The 14,614-nt window shown below is 58.8% G+C and overlaps 1 protein-coding gene across 1 annotated transcript; it reads left to right on the top strand.

Moving 5' to 3' along the window:
* The first annotated feature begins 387 nt into the window (after positions 1 to 387).
* MYLK2 (myosin light chain kinase 2) lies at positions 388 to 13,151 on the top strand. The gene is made up of 13 exons (XM_078057485.1): positions 388 to 439; positions 887 to 964; positions 1,019 to 1,361; positions 2,282 to 2,583; positions 4,188 to 4,293; positions 4,898 to 4,991; positions 7,246 to 7,355; positions 7,440 to 7,581; positions 9,882 to 9,952; positions 10,076 to 10,204; positions 10,747 to 10,899; positions 11,104 to 11,236; positions 12,235 to 13,151. The coding sequence occupies exons 1-13, from the start codon at positions 388 to 390 to the stop codon at positions 12,313 to 12,315; spliced, it is 1,794 nt and encodes a 597-aa protein (XP_077913611.1). The 3' UTR covers positions 12,316 to 13,151.
* Positions 13,152 to 14,614: the final 1,463 nt, after the last annotated feature.

Raw genomic sequence — 14,614 nt, 5'->3', positions numbered from 1 at the left:
CCCCAATCCGGCTGTGGGAAGAATGCCGTGTCCTCTGAACGGGGGCCAAGAGTGACAGGTGGTGGCAGTCCGAGCTGCATGGCCTCTGGTGTAAGAGATCCTCTCCTCCGTCCCCGCCTCCCCTGCCTGCGCCCCTGCCTCCGCCTCTGCCCACCCAGCCCAATCCCTTACAACTGCCCCAGGAGAGCTCCTGGGCAGCCGCTGCAAGTCAGGCGGCCATCAGGTTGCCCCTCTCTGCTCCAGGTACCTCTCTCCCCTCAGTCAGCTGGCCCTGGCTCTTCTCCGCCAGGCAAGAGGAGGAATCTGACAGCCTGACACACCTCACTCTTCTTTCTGCAGCTAGAAAGACTTGAGTTAGACAAGCAGAAGCACACGCCTCCCTGCCTCATGGCGACAGAAAACGGAGCAGTGGAGCTGGGAATCCAGAGCCCATCAACAGGTGCTAAGCTGGGGCAGGAGACAGAGGGAGGAGCCTGGGAAGGGCTGTTGGACTCCAGGGCCGGGCCCATTCCTCAGCGGGAGTCCTGGGTCCTAGGACCCAGAAATTAGAACGATCTCTGGGTAAGGTTGGGCTGGGTCGAGGGCCGACCGGAAGCCCTCCCCAGAGAGACTGGGAAAATGTGGAGCCCCCGTGCATGGCACCTAAACATTCAGGGCGAGTGATGGTGGGGGCATCAAGGTGTGTTAGAGGACCAGAAGTCTCCCACAAGGGCCTCGGAGGCCCCAGCAGCCCATCTCTAGAGCCCATGAAACGGCCCCAGAGCCTCAGTGGGACAAGTATTTGCAAACCGCTGCCTAGGTGGGGACTTGGGCCCAGAGCTGGGCACTGGTCAGCCTGGCTGGGGGAGGACGGTGGATCCTGACTGGGATCTCACTTCCTTTGCAGATGAGGCACCTAAAGGTACAGCAGGTGAAGGACCTCTGGCTGCAGAGAAAGCGTCTGGTCCACCAGATCCAAAGAAAGGTCCTGGGACCCCAGATGCAAAGAAAGAACCTGGGACCCCACATCCAAAGAAAGAGCCTGATCCACCCACCCTGAAGAAAGACGACAAAGCTGACGCCCTAAAGGAAGAGGACGGTGCCCTGGCCCAACCCTCCACCGGCAGCGAGGGCCCCAGGGGAGAAGGCGACCTGGGTGGGGGCCCTGCGGAGGGCAGTGCTGGGCAGCCAGCAGCCCTGCCCCAGCAGACTGCGACAGCCGAGGCTAGCGTCAAGAAGCCCGATGCCAAGCAGGAGGCCTCGGGCAGCCAGGGCCCCGGAGAGCCCAAGGTTCACAAGAAGGCCGCGGAGGGCCAAGCAGCGGTCAGGAGGGGCTCGCCCGCCTTTCTGCACAGCCCCAGCTGCCCTGCCATTATCTCTAGGTGAGTATCCCCTGTCGGGCAGTGGGGAGGGGTTTGAGGCTCTGTCTGCAGTCGTTGCGTTTAGCTCCTCTGTCTCGGGCCTCATCGTCACCGTGTTCCGTGCTGGATTGGGCAGTTCGGATGTTTAGCATCTGTCCCGGGCATTGGCTCTCTTACCTTGTGCCCCTGCAGAAACCAGGACTTGGTGATAGTTCATAGACACCTGGAATGTCAAGACAGAGAGGTCCTTGAAGACCTCTTCACAAAGCACCTGGAGGCCAGCATCCCCCTTACTCCATGAACTTGGTTCTAGCCGAGGGCAGGACTGAGATATCAGGAGGAAAAGATAACCATTCTTCTTACTATAATATGAAATAATGACTAATCATCAGATTGATAGATCATTACTAATGCTTTCATAACCATAATACAGCACCAGTCTTACGAGGCAATCCGTTACACTGACCTGAATGCTAATCACATGAGTGATATTAGTGATATATTGCAAACCACAATACTACCACTACATCAGGCTGAATTATGTATTGATATCAATTAATACATTGGTATCACTGATGCATTAATCAGTTGTATTGCCAGAGTTTGTGTGAATCAAGAGCTCCATAATCTCCCTAATTGTAGTCACCTAATGATTAACCAGAACAACAATCCTATTAGTAGATATTAATGATCTATTAGTGCATTGACAGTCAAGGTAATGACCACAGACATGCATGGTATTATTAACGTCCCTTGATTTCGTATAAAGTGAATTTGGATGCCTCACCTCATGCATTTGAGGCTGTGGTAGGGGTGGGGGGTGGGGTGGGGGGTGGTTGTATTAGCTCCAGATTGCAGAAGAGGCTCTGGAAGCATCGAGGCCTCCCGGAGGCAGACGCAGTGCTAAAGGTATCGCCTCTACCTGTGTTCTCACATTCTAGGTCTGAGAGGCTGCCAGCTGAGAAACCTCTGAGTGAGGCATTGGAGCTCATCTTTGAAGGGGTGCCTGTGACCCCCAGCCCCACGGATCCCGGGCCAGCCAAGGCAGCAGAAGGAGGGAAGAACATCCTGGCAGACAGCCAGAAGGAAGCAGGAGAGAAGGCTCCAGGCCAGGCTGGCCAGGCCAAGGTGCAAGGGGACACCTCGAGGGGGATCGAGTTCCAGGCTGTTCCCTCGGAGAAATCGGAGGTGGGGCAGGCCCTCTGTCTCACAGCCAGGGAGGAGGATTGCTTCCAGATTTTGGGTAGGCCAGGGGCAGGTGGGGACTGGGGAGGGCAGGGGGCTCCCCAGGTATCCCCACGTCTCCCTGTTTAGAGGACTGAGCTGCTCTGAGCCACGCCTCACCCAGGCTGACCCATCTAGGTGTCACACACCTCTAAGAAGTATAAATCCCTAGTCCCTTTTGATAGATGGGAAAACGGAGGCTCAGGGAAAGGGAAATGGAGTGAGTGCCCCAAATCCACAGCTAAGACGGGATTTGAAACTGTCCAAACAGACCCACTTCAGAGCTCACTTTTGACTTTCTTCTACTTTGTCTATAATGGGGTTTTGAAAAAAAAAATCAGACAGGTTTTGGAGCAGCACCAACTCTCTGGATAGTGGAATTTGAAGTCAGTCTGTAGAATGGCTCAAAGGCCAGGCTTTGGTAGTTAAAGGACATCCTGGAGGGGGTAGGGAGGGTCAAGAGAGCCACAGCGGGTTCATGAGCTGAGGAGCACAGGTGCCTGTGTACGGGAGCAGTGACCAAGGAAGCTGGGCACGTGTGATGGGGCAGGACTGTGGAGCCGCCTCAACTGATGATCAGACAAGGAGCTGGTGGTTGGGTGGTTTAGTCAGTGGGCAGCAGGAGCCACTGACCACGATCGAGCTTGGGGAGCAGGTGAATAGGGAAAGGGCCTGGGTGGGGGCGCGGCAGGGCTGGGGGTGGGGTGAGATGGGGTCAGAAGAGCCCAGAGTGTCCTGACACCCCCCTCCTCCAGGCTGAGGTGCCCTGGAAGCCCAGCGGGCCTGCCTGGTCAGCGGCACAGTGCCACCCAGACGGGGTGGGAAGGCCTGGCGGCTGGGCAGCAGTCAGGAGCCCTGCCTCCTCCCCCCAGCAGCAGCAGAGACTTCTGCTCCGCCCCCTCCAGAAATCACATCCTTGGGGTGACGGGACCTGAACAACCTCCAAGGGCCGTCAGATTCATCACCAGCCCGGCTTCCCTGCTGCCTCTTGCTATTTATAAAGAGGTTTCCATTCCCGATGACTCAGCCTGTGAGCCGCCAGGGCCCGCTGTTCCCCGTGGTTGCCGCTAGGTGGCAGCCTCTCTCTACCAAACATCTCGGTCCCGGTCTCCTCCCCGGCCCTCCCCCTGCCCTTGGGCCATGCCCAGATTGGGCAGCCGTTCCGGAGGACGGGCCAGCTTGTGGTGTAATTAGAGGGGATGGTAGGCAGGTCCCGTCACCTACCCCATCATTCAGACGTAGTCACGCCTCTCTGGCGCTCCGCCATGATCATCCCGCCCCCCCCCCCTTTCTTTCTTTGATGGAAATGGAGATAGCTTGGGATGGAGACTTCATTCCTTATCATGTGGGAGGGTCTGAGAAGTCCAATCAGCTGTCCCCATTGTTGTGCCAGGAGACGCTGAGCCCCCTCTGACAGAGTCCCAAGGCCATTTTGTGTGTTGGTGGCAGAGCTGAAACTGGAAACTGGGCCCCCTAGCCCCTATCCTGGAGCCAGCTGTCCCCCAGGTATCACTTGGTGAACTTCCCTGGATGGGGCCCAGGCCAGGCAGGAGGGGGTGGTGCTGGGGTCCCTCCTCAGCAGCCCCTGGCACTGACCGTGGTGGCTCTGCTCTGCCTCCCCAGATGATTGTCCGCCACCCGCAGCCCCCTTTCCCCACCGCATCGTGGAGCTGAGGTCCGGGAACGTCAGCAGTCAATTCAGCATGAACTCCAAGGAGGCGCTGGGCGGGTGAGAGCTGGGACCCCAAGCCCCTGGCCCATGGGCAGGAGAGCATCGAGCCCCAGGGCCTCACATCTTTCCTGTGCAAGGCCCAGACACACCCCGACTGGACATGATCTACGTGGACACAATTACTTCTACATGGTTACTTACCCCCTCGTATGCAAGCTGTCACATGGGTTGATATGCCCTCGGCTCACTGTCTTGCACACAGACACACCATTGACCATTGATTCATTTCCCGTAGGAAGCAAACAGTATTTTCCTGTTTCAGTTACAGGCACTACCCTGACCCCCTCAAAGAGCTTCATAAAAATCCCTCCAGGTGCCTTCTCCTGGGACTCAGAGCCCCAGGACCCATGCTTACCACGAGGCTGTGAGTTGTCACATCAGGGGCCAGCCTGTGGATGAGTCTACCCGTCCTGTGACCATGGTTGGTGTGGTTCAGCCACTGTCCCTGCCACAGAGCTCCCAGCTTCAGGAGGGAGTCAGGCTGGCTGGGGCAAGCGTCCCGGCTCACAGAGGGGGACCGAGACAGGAGCAGAGCACAGACCCCCTACTTCAGCCCTGTGCCCCTGGAAACCCCCTCACTCCCCACCTCTTCTCTCTTCAGTGGTAAGTTTGGAGCAGTCTGTACGTGCACAGAGAAAGCCACAGGCCTCAAGTTGGCGGCCAAGGTCATCAAGAAACAGACACCCAAAGACAAGGTAGTGGGGGCTGGCTACGTGGGAAGGAGAGGGGGTCCTCTGAGTGGGTACCTCTCACCTCCCTCCACCCATGTGTCTGCACCAGGAGCTTGGTGTGTGAACCTTGATGCGCTGAAGATGTCATTCAGATAGACAGATGGACAGACAGACAACCCTGCCACAGGGACCTGAAGCCCCTACCCATAAACAAGACACTTCAGTTGGTGAACTTATCCTGGGGACTTCCCCTTCTAGGCACAGGACGTTCCTGTCTTCTGTTTGGTTCAATCCAGCAAACGCTGATGAGCGTGGGCTCGGGGCCAGGCCCTGCGCTGGGCACGGGGGGTCCCTGAGTGAAATGAATATGGTTTGCGCCCTCAGGGAGTGCCAAGGTAATCAGGCCGGGTCTAGAGCTGTGCCTCCACACCTGGCCCGGGCCCGGTTCAGAGGAGGCCGAGGCAGTGTTTGTTTAAGGAACGAATGAAAGAGTGAATGAATGAATGAATGTAGGCAGAGGCTCATGTGGAGTCAGGGGGTCAGGTGTGTGAGGGGGTGATAACCACCTCGCCACCTGTTGTAGTGAGGGCGGTAGCTCATAAGGTGGGGGTCAGGTGGGGGTCAGGCGGGGGTCAGGCAGAGGTCAGGCGGGGGTCAGGCGGAGGTCAGGCGGGGGTCAGGCAGGGGTCAGGAGGGGGCTGTGGAGGAGCCTCCAGATTCAGCTGGCTAGTCTCTCGCCAATGAAGGCTCAAAGGAGGAGCTGGTTCCGGTGGAGAGGCGGGGAAAAGAGTCTCAAGCTGAGGGGACTGTGAGAAGGAAGGACTGAGGCCAGGAGTGACAGAGACCTGTGGGGGCCCCTTGGGTTGAGTCAGGGGAGCCGAGACGGGAACTTATGGGCATTTGGGGCAGAGACACAGCATGTGCGGAGGCCTGGAGCCTGGGAGGAGCATGAGGAGAAGCTCCAGAGCCCTGTAGCCCTGCTTCTCGATCATGGCTCTGTGCACGTCGGGAAGGCATGCGTTTTCCATGTGACTCCGCCTTTCTCCGGCCTTCCACTTGACTGCGGGGTCTCCAGGCCTCTGTCATGGACCTGGCTCAGCGTAGATGCTCCAGACATATGTGCTGTGGAGATTAACTGGAGTCAGCTCTTGATTAATTAATTAGTGAGTACTTTTTCTGGGCCATTCACTGTGCCGGGTGCTAGGGAAGTGGCAGTGAAGTGTCTGAGTCCCTGCCCTCCTGGGCCGACATGCTTGAGACAGGGGCAGACAACTCAACACGACGCACACAGAAAGCATGTCAGGAACTGAGCAGTTCTAGAAAGGAAAATAAAGCTAGGAAGGGTACAGGGAGTGTGGGGCCGATGGGGGCTGTTAAGATAAGGTGGTGAGATCAGGCCTCTTGAGGAAGCGGCGGGTAGAGTGAGATGTGAATGAAGGAATAGAATCACGGGAAAAATGGGAAAATTGGGGCAGTGATGTGAGGCTGGGGGCTGAGGGGACGGGCAGGGCGAGAGGCCCGACCTGTAGCTTTTGGCATTTCCCTGGTGTCAATAATCCTACGGCTGACTTCAAGCTACCAGTGTGACGGTTGGCATTCACCCTTTCTGAAAGTGACAAATAATGGCAGCCTAGGCCAGGAAGGCAGCGGTGGAGCTGGCAAGAAGTTACTGGATTTGAAATCTAGAGGGATTTCTCTCTAGAGGGGTGTGAGAATGAGAGGAATCTGGGACAGCTCCTGGCTTTATGTCCTGCACCCCTGGGCGACGGGGCGGGCCCTCTTGCTGACAGGCAAGCTGAGGGCAACTCAGCCGTGGGGCGGGGGCCGTGGCAAGGGACTCATTCGGACCTGAGAGATCCAGGAGGTCTCTTAGCCATCCCAGGGGAATGGCAGGCAAGCCGTGGGAGCTGTCGGTGCCTGCCGCTCAAGGGCGCGCTCAGAGGTGGAGATGCGTATTTGGGAATCGGTCACATCTGCACGGAATGGCATGTCCTGGGACTTGAGGAGAAAGCCCAGGGAGAGGGTGCAGTGGGAAGAGTGGTGAGCGGAGGACTGGCCCTCGGGCACCCGAGTATTCGGGCAGGAGGAACAGTGTCCTGGCCGGAATGACGGGTGGCGTGGACACGGGCTCCGGGTGGGGAGAGATGGGAGGCAAGGAGGAGGCCAGGCAGTGGTCCAGGCCAGGCCTGACAGAGCCGGTCAAGGACAGAGGTATGGAAGGGGGGAAGGCAGGGAGCGGTGACACTCAACTGGTGCCCCTGGCTTCCCTGGTGCCCAGGAAATGGTGAAGCTTGAGATTGAGGTGATGAACCAGCTGAACCACCGCAACCTGATCCAGCTCTACGCGGCCATCGAGACCTCGCACGAGATAGTCCTGTTCATGGAGTAGTGAGTGTCGGCAGTGGGGCAGGGGGCCGGGTGGGGGTGCCAGCCGGCCCGGAAGCAAGCCTGTAGAGGGCTCTGTGCACACAGCATCGAGGGCGGCGAGCTCTTCGAGAGGATTGTGGATGAGGACTATCAGCTGACTGAGGTGGACACCATGGTGTTTGTCAGGCAGATCTGCGACGGGATCCTCTTCATGCACAAGATGCGGGTTCTGCACCTGGACCTCAAGGTACTGGGGCCGGGGCCTCCCAGGAGGGCTCGGGAGCAGAAGCTGACCCCCTGAAACCAGGGTTGCAACCAGCCAGCCCTCCCCCGTCCCATCCGTCCTAGTCTCCCTCCCTCCATCCTTCTAGCTGTAGATCCCAAAGGTTTATTGAGGCTTTCCTAGGTACCAGGAGCCAGGGATCCAACGGAGAGTAAACAAGACTTAGTCCCAGCTCTCAGGGGCTTCTAGTGTAGTAGTACTAAGCACACAGCCTTTGTCCCGCGAGCCCCAACCAAGCTCAGCGTCTCACGCATAGAACTTGCTAGGCGTTGCTGAAGTGTCCGCCTCGGTGCCCGCCCCTCACGGGCGCTGCGTTTGTTCATGTACCCTGCAAGTATCCGTCGAGAGCCTGCTCTGTGGCAGGCAGGGTTCTAGGTGGCGGAGACCCAGCAGGGAACGAAGTAGACAAAGATGCCTGCCCTCGTGGAACTTAGGTTCTAGAAGGGGAGTCAGGAAAACACATCCGTGAGGTATAGCCTCAGCGCAGCAGCATACCCGTGCTAGGCACTAGCGAGAACGTTCGTGAGAGAATATCTGTGTCTCCCCTCCGCCCTTGCTCAGTGCCTTGTGCGGAGGGGTCAGGGAGAGCCAGCAGGCGTGATGCGTTCAGCCGGCGTGGCCGCGCCTGGAGCGCGAAACCGGCGGGGGGGGGGGGGGAGGCGGGAACAGCAGCTGTGGGGGGGGGGCGCGGTTACCATAGGGATGACGAAGGACACACCCCTGTCCCCGGGAGCCTACAGGTCAGTGGGGGAAACAGACATTCCTACAATAGATCCTTTCAAACCGTGACAAGTGTCATGAAAAGCCCACGAGAGGAACGGGGAGAGAGACAAGGTGAACTTGGAGAAGCAGGCCCGGGGCCGGCCCACACCGGCTCCAGGCTGGTTCCGGGTCAGAGCTGTTCGGGCTGTAAGCGCCTTCCGACGGCCCCCGGGGCAGCTGTGCAGGCAGGAAGCCAGGAGGGTAAGGAGACGGGTTTCAACGGGCCAACATGGCAGCAGGGAATCTAGGAGCCGGTTGTCATGACCAAGGGCAGAGGTGGTGGGGGGCTGGCACCAGCGGCCGTGGCGGAGGGATGGGAGGTGGCCAGACAATGGGTATGTTCTGAGGATGGAGCCAACCTGATTTGCTGATGTGGGAGGGCGTAGGAGACAGGGAAAGGGAAGTGTAGGGTGACTCCTGAGCTTCTGGTGGGAGCTGCACACAGCGCTGGAGGCCTGCTGGTGCCCCGTGAAAGCCAGTGGCTCTGGGGGGGCAGAGCAGGATCCCCAGTTAAAACATAGCGCCCCGGGAAGAAGCTGTCTTGAGCCTCTTTATCCTAAAATGTGTTTTTTCAGGGTAGCAATAAGTTTCTCATCAAAAAGGGGTCTCACGGTCAAGTAAGTTGGGTGAACCACGGCCTGAAGGCCCTTCCCAGGGCTCCTCGGGAAGTCTTGTGTCCTCCAGAAGGAGGTCTGAGTCTGTCTCGCACCCCCAAAAGATTGTACCCTGGGACCTTTCTTTTCTTTTCCCTGGTTTGCTGGAACACCCAGGTTGAGCTGTTAAGGCCATTAGTGGTTGCATCTGTTCCAAAAGCACTTTCCGAATGCACGTTGTCGGGGCCCTCGAGTCAAATGCCCACGGAGCCCCGACGAGTAACAAGGGCCCGGCCTGGGGCGGTGGAGAACCCGGGGAACTGGGGGCCGAGCGCCCGGCTCAGGGGACAGCGGCGACATACACCACGTGCCGTGTGGCCGCATAGCTCGGGCTTCTGGGGTTTCAGGAGGTGTCGAAGATCAGGAAAGCAGGGTTTTTGTGTGAAGTCTCCTGCCTTTTAACCGTTGTTAACTACTTAAAATGCTTCTGCCGTGCAACCTCAGATTAGTCCTGTGTCCTTGTGTCCTTGTGTCACGTGAGGAGGAAATGGAGGCCCAGGGCAGGGAGGGATTGGCCTCACAGGAAAGTCATTCATACACTCACCTGTGCTGGGGCCACACGAGTCCCAGGAGCCTTAGCTGAGCACTTACTCGGTGCCTTAGTTAGACACCGGCGGGGTCGGGGGGACAAGGAGGCCGGGAGAGGACAGTCCCTGCCCTGGAAGTCCTTCGCAGGGCTTCAGGGTCCTCATCTGTGCCTGGAGCAGGCAGGTCCGGGGGTCTCTGACAGGCTGCCCATTCTGGCAGCCTGGGGCTCTGGTCCAGAGAGCCTGGGCCCTGGGTGGACCTGGGTGGGGAGGCAGGGTGAGCTGGGTCAGAGGTCAATCCAGGCCACCCCCTTCTCCTCAGCCAGAGAACATCCTGTGCGTCAACACCACGGGCCATTTGGTGAAGATCATTGACTTTGGCCTGGCACGGAGGTACCCCCTTGGTGGGTGGGGAGGGCAGGGCAAGCCTCTGAGGTGGGCGGGGGACAGGGGAAGAGCAGAGGGTGCGGGGAATGGGCTGGGGGCTGCGCTCTGAGCTCGTGCTCTCACTCCCAGGTATAATCCCAATGAGAAGCTGAAGGTGAATTTTGGGACCCCAGAGTTTCTGTCACCTGAGGTGGTGAATTATGACCAAATCTCCGATAAGACAGACATGTGGAGTATGGGGGTCATCACCTATATGCTGTGAGTCCTGAGGGAGTGTGGTATCTATGGGGTTGGGGCACATGGGTGGGCAGCTGAGGCCAAAATTGGCCTTGGGGTCCTGGTGAGGTGGGTTCTACCTCCCCACTCCCTCGGTCAGGGTTTTGCTGGGATTTTGGGTGTGCTGGGGGAACCAGGAAAGGGGAACTTTGTACCCATTTTGTAGATGGAGAAATGAAGGCCCCTAAAGGCATAGTGTAGATCCTTGATGACCCAGGGTGGGCGCAGGGGGGCAGCAGACATTTTTTTGTACACTCATCATTCCTCTTCTTCACTGTAACCTTGGGAAGCTGGGATGATTATGTCCATTTTACAGATGAGAGGAGTGAGGCTCAGAGAGGGGAACTGACTTGCCCAAGGTCACCCAGCCAGACTCAAACCCGGGTCTGTCCCCCTCAGGAGGCCAGGGCTATTTTCAGCACATGGTGCTGCCTCCCAGGATCTGCCTCCATCCCTTGAGCCCCCAAAGGTGACTCAGTATCTCCCATCTCCCCTTCCTGTCCCCTGACACCCCACCTCTCCAGGCTAAGCGGCCTCTCGCCCTTCCTGGGAGACGATGACACAGAGACCCTGAACAACGTCCTCTGCGCCGACTGGAGCTTTGACAGCGACACCTTTGAGGCTGTGTCCGACGAGGCCAAAGACTTCGTCTCCAGCCTCCTTGTCAAGGACCAGACGTGAGGCTCACATGAGGACACAGCCCCCGTGTGTGCAAGCCCAGTGTGTGTGTGTGTGTGTGTGTGTGTGTCTGTGTGTGCATATGTGTGTGTACGTGTGTGTGTGCTTGTGCACGGGCAGGGCAGGAAGAAGGCCGGGGCCGGCTGGGTTCTGGTGCTTCACAGGCATGCCGCCCGCCCTCACCACACTGCCCCCTCCCACAGGGCCCGGATGAGCGCTGCCCAGTGTCTTGCCCACCCCTGGCTCAACAACCTGGCAGAGAAAGCCAAGCGCTGTAACCGACGCCTTAAGTCCCAGATCTTGCTTAAGAAATACCTCATGAAGAGGCGCTGGAAGGTACCACTGGGCGGGTGGGGAGGTGGGAGGGACTGCAGGCGGGAAGAGCTCCTGGCAGATCCCAGGCCCCACCAGCCCTGCCTTGGCAGCTTCTATGGACCAGGCCTAGCCCTGTCTGGAAAACAGGGTTGGCTTTTATCTCTTTGTTCTGGTTCCTGTCCTGGAGCAGTGACCCTCCACCCACCACCTCCACCCTGGGGAGGGGTGTCCATTTGAAGCTCGGGCTCAGGAAAAGATCTCTGACCCCATTACAGGCCCCTTCCCTTCATTTTACAAATATTTATTGAGCATCTACTACTTTTAGGCACCAGGAGTATACCAGTGGACAAAAGAGACAAGGATTTTAGTCTTTGTGGACTTACTTTAGATAGAGGGTGGGGAGTTATTAGAAGGGGTTAAGGAAGGGCTCTAGAAAAAAGTAAGGATGGTCAGGAGTGCCAGGCGAGAGGTTGCACTTCTAAGTAGGGTGGTCAGGAAGGGCCCACTGAGAAGGAACATGTGAACAAAAAACCTGACGGAGGTGAGGAGTGAGCCATGCTGGTACTGGGAAGAAGAGTGTTCCAGGAAGAGGGAACAGCCAGTGCAAAGGCCCTGAGGCACAAGCATGGTTGGCAAGCATGAGGAACAGCTAGGAGGCCAGTAAGGCTGGAGTGGGATGAGCAAGGGGTGAAGGGAGATGAAGGCAGAGAGGAATGGGAAGCAGGGGGTGGAAGGACTCATTGGCCATGGCAAGGGGATTACATTTTAGTTGGAGCGAAATAAGAACCATTGGAGCATCTAGAGCAGAGAGGTGCTCAGGTCTGGCTGCCCTACCTGTTGAATGAAGGAAGGGGTCCTGGAAGATATGGTATCATGGCACCTCCTGTGGCCATTCTGGGTACTGCACCCTCTCTAGCCTCTGGCCTTGGGGGAATGAAGGCGGTCTTAGGAGCCGTTCAGCGGTGCCAGTTTCTCCTCTGCCCCGAGGCTGACTGGGATCCTTCTCCCTCGTTCCCCAGAAAAACTTCATTGCTGTCAGTGCTGCAAACCGCTTCAAGAAGATCAGCAGCTCGGGGGCACTCATGGCTCTGGGGGTCTGAGCCCCAGGAGCGGCTGAGGCCTGGACGCAGCCGCACGGTGGCCGGGGCTGAGGCCACACAGCCCAGAAGGCCAGAGCAGACAGGCCAGATCCCCAGGGTGGGCTGGCTAGGACAAGGCTGCGCCAGGCTGGGAGGCTCGGGGCTCCCCACGACCCCGCGCAGCGACTGCTTCCCCGACGTGAGCCGCCTCAGATGTGGCCTGAATCGATCCTGCTAATGCCTCCCCAGACAGGGCCCCGGCCCCGTCAGCCACAGCCCAGATGCCACAGGCCCTGTTGTTCCCTCCCTGGCTCCCCCTCTTGGAATTGCTGCCCTGGTGACCCCTGCTTGGCCTCACCTGGGGCATCCCTGGCTTGGGCTTGCTCCTAGCTGGAACGGGAAGACTGGGGGTCCCAGCATGCGGGGCTTCTGCAGTTGTGGATGGGAGGCCCTTGGTGGGGCAGGAAGGTAGCAAGGCCAATTCCTGAGGCCCAGCTGCCAGGGGAGACAGAGCAGGCTTTGTGAAAGAGGACCTCCATGCCCCCGCCCTCCTCCCCACTCCCAACAGATAAGGCCGAGTACACACCATCTGGCCCGGCCCGGCCCCCGCCCACCTTCCTGACGACCACCAACACACAGGAACTCTGTGTGAGAGAAGGACGCCCAGCCCAGGCCTGGCAGAGGGGGAGGGGAGAGGCCTGGGGGACAGGGAGACCACCCCTGAGCTTGCCTGAGGGCCAGGCGGGCCCAGCCCAGCCACTCGGGGCCCTCACCCCCAGGGTCACCCATGGCTTCGGATGATGGGGTCAGCAGGCCCAGGAGGAGTGGGAAAGCCATCGGGCAGTCCCCCACCTGCTCTCAGCTTGTGCCTTGTAAATAAATGTACAGGTTGGATGTGGCTTCCTTCCCTGGGTGTGTGCATGCACTTGGGTGAGGTCAGAGATGACCACCGTTCGCCGAGCGCTGCTGTGGGCCGGGCCCTCGAGGGGCCCTTCAGGGCGCGGCGTGGTGGCCCCCGGTGCAGCCTCAGGAGCCAGGCTGCCCAGCCCAGGCTCTGGACAAGCGGCTTCCCCACTTTGGGCCTCAGTTTGCTCCTCTGTCACAGCACCATCCAACAGGTACTGGGCGCTTACTGGGTGGCCAGGCTCCATTTAAGTGCCTGTACGGGTATTAACTCATCCCTCACAGCAAGCTTATGAGGTGGACATTATTATTATTTCTATTTTATGCCGGGGCGGGGGGCGCGGAAACTGAGGCTTAGAGAGGGGAAGGAACTTGAAGGCTATTCAACAAGTCAGAAGCTGGAGCTTGGACTCTGGTCTCCCAGAGCAAGGCTCTGCGCATGAGCCCACCCTGCTTCTCCGCAGAACAAGGTGTCAGCAGAAAGCAGAGTCTCCAGGAGGAGCCAGAGGTTTGGGCAGGCCTGTGGCACCTTTGCTGGACCTGCAGTGATGGGGGTCTCCCCAGAGGCCTTGGGGGAGAGAGCTGTTCTCTGCTCTTTCCAGCCCGGGGCCTGCAGTGTGGGGGAGGGGGCTCCATCTGCCGCAGAGGGCAGCCCAGAGGGCGGGAGAGCTTGACCTGAAGAGGGCACAGCCTTTCTGGCTGTGAGGAAAACTGAGTCAGAAGTGGGACTGGCCTCACTGGGGCAGCTGGTCTGCCTGCTTGGGGTGAATGGGTTCCAGCAGGTGCGGCAGCGACAGCCGTTCTCATGCATGGCGCGTGCTGGGTACCAGCCCTGCTCCAGCTCCACGTGTTCATGATCACGTTGACTGCCCAGCAGGCATGGTGTTAGGCCCATTTCTCAGATGCGCAAACCAAGCCTCAGGGAGGTTAAGCCCCTTGCTTAGGGTCACACAGCAAGTCGAAGGCTGAGCCAGGACTGGTACCCAGACAGTATGGGCCCAGAGCCCCTGCTCTTAACTGCTGCACCGCCCGCCTCTTGAGAAATCTTGGACTTGACCACAGACCAGGACCCTGTTCATGCCTACCTCCCCTGACTCCATGAATACTGGCCTGGAGGACAGGGCTGGGGTTGTCACCCCCACCCCTGCCCTGTACCAGCAGGGGGGTGCAGCCTCCCTCCGCAGCAGGTGCCACATGGAGTGAGCTGGGGCAGACTTTGGGGTCTCAGCCCGGTGGGTCTTACACTCAGGGTTTGGGGGGCCTGGGGAACCTGGGTTGGGGTTCTTGGTGGGACTTGTGCTTACAGACAAGGGCCCCCCTGGCCGTGGATCCCTGCCTGCTTGCCCGCCTGCCCGCCCGCTCGGCACCTGCCAGCTGGGCCAGGCCTGTGGTTTCCTCTGAGTTCTCTCAGCACTGC

This window comes from Halichoerus grypus, chromosome 10 (assembly GCF_964656455.1).
Source record: "Halichoerus grypus chromosome 10, mHalGry1.hap1.1, whole genome shotgun sequence".
In the NCBI taxonomy this organism is placed as follows: domain Eukaryota; kingdom Metazoa; phylum Chordata; class Mammalia; order Carnivora; family Phocidae; genus Halichoerus; species Halichoerus grypus.
The sequence above is the reverse complement of the archived record's forward strand: the minus strand, read 5'-3'. Positions and strand labels throughout refer to the sequence as shown.

Excerpts from the sequence above, each read along its gene's own strand:
- MYLK2 (XM_078057485.1), top strand. The coding sequence starts at position 388 with ATGGCGACAGAAAACGGAGCAGTGGAGCTGGGAATCCAGAGCCCATCA. Across the intron at positions 2,584-4,187 it reads GGATTGCTTCCAGATTTTGG|ATGATTGTCCGCCACCCGCA; the intron begins GTAGGCCAGGGG and ends CTGCCTCCCCAG. Across the intron at positions 7,356-7,439 it reads ATAGTCCTGTTCATGGAGTA|CATCGAGGGCGGCGAGCTCT; the intron begins GTGAGTGTCGGC and ends CTGTGCACACAG.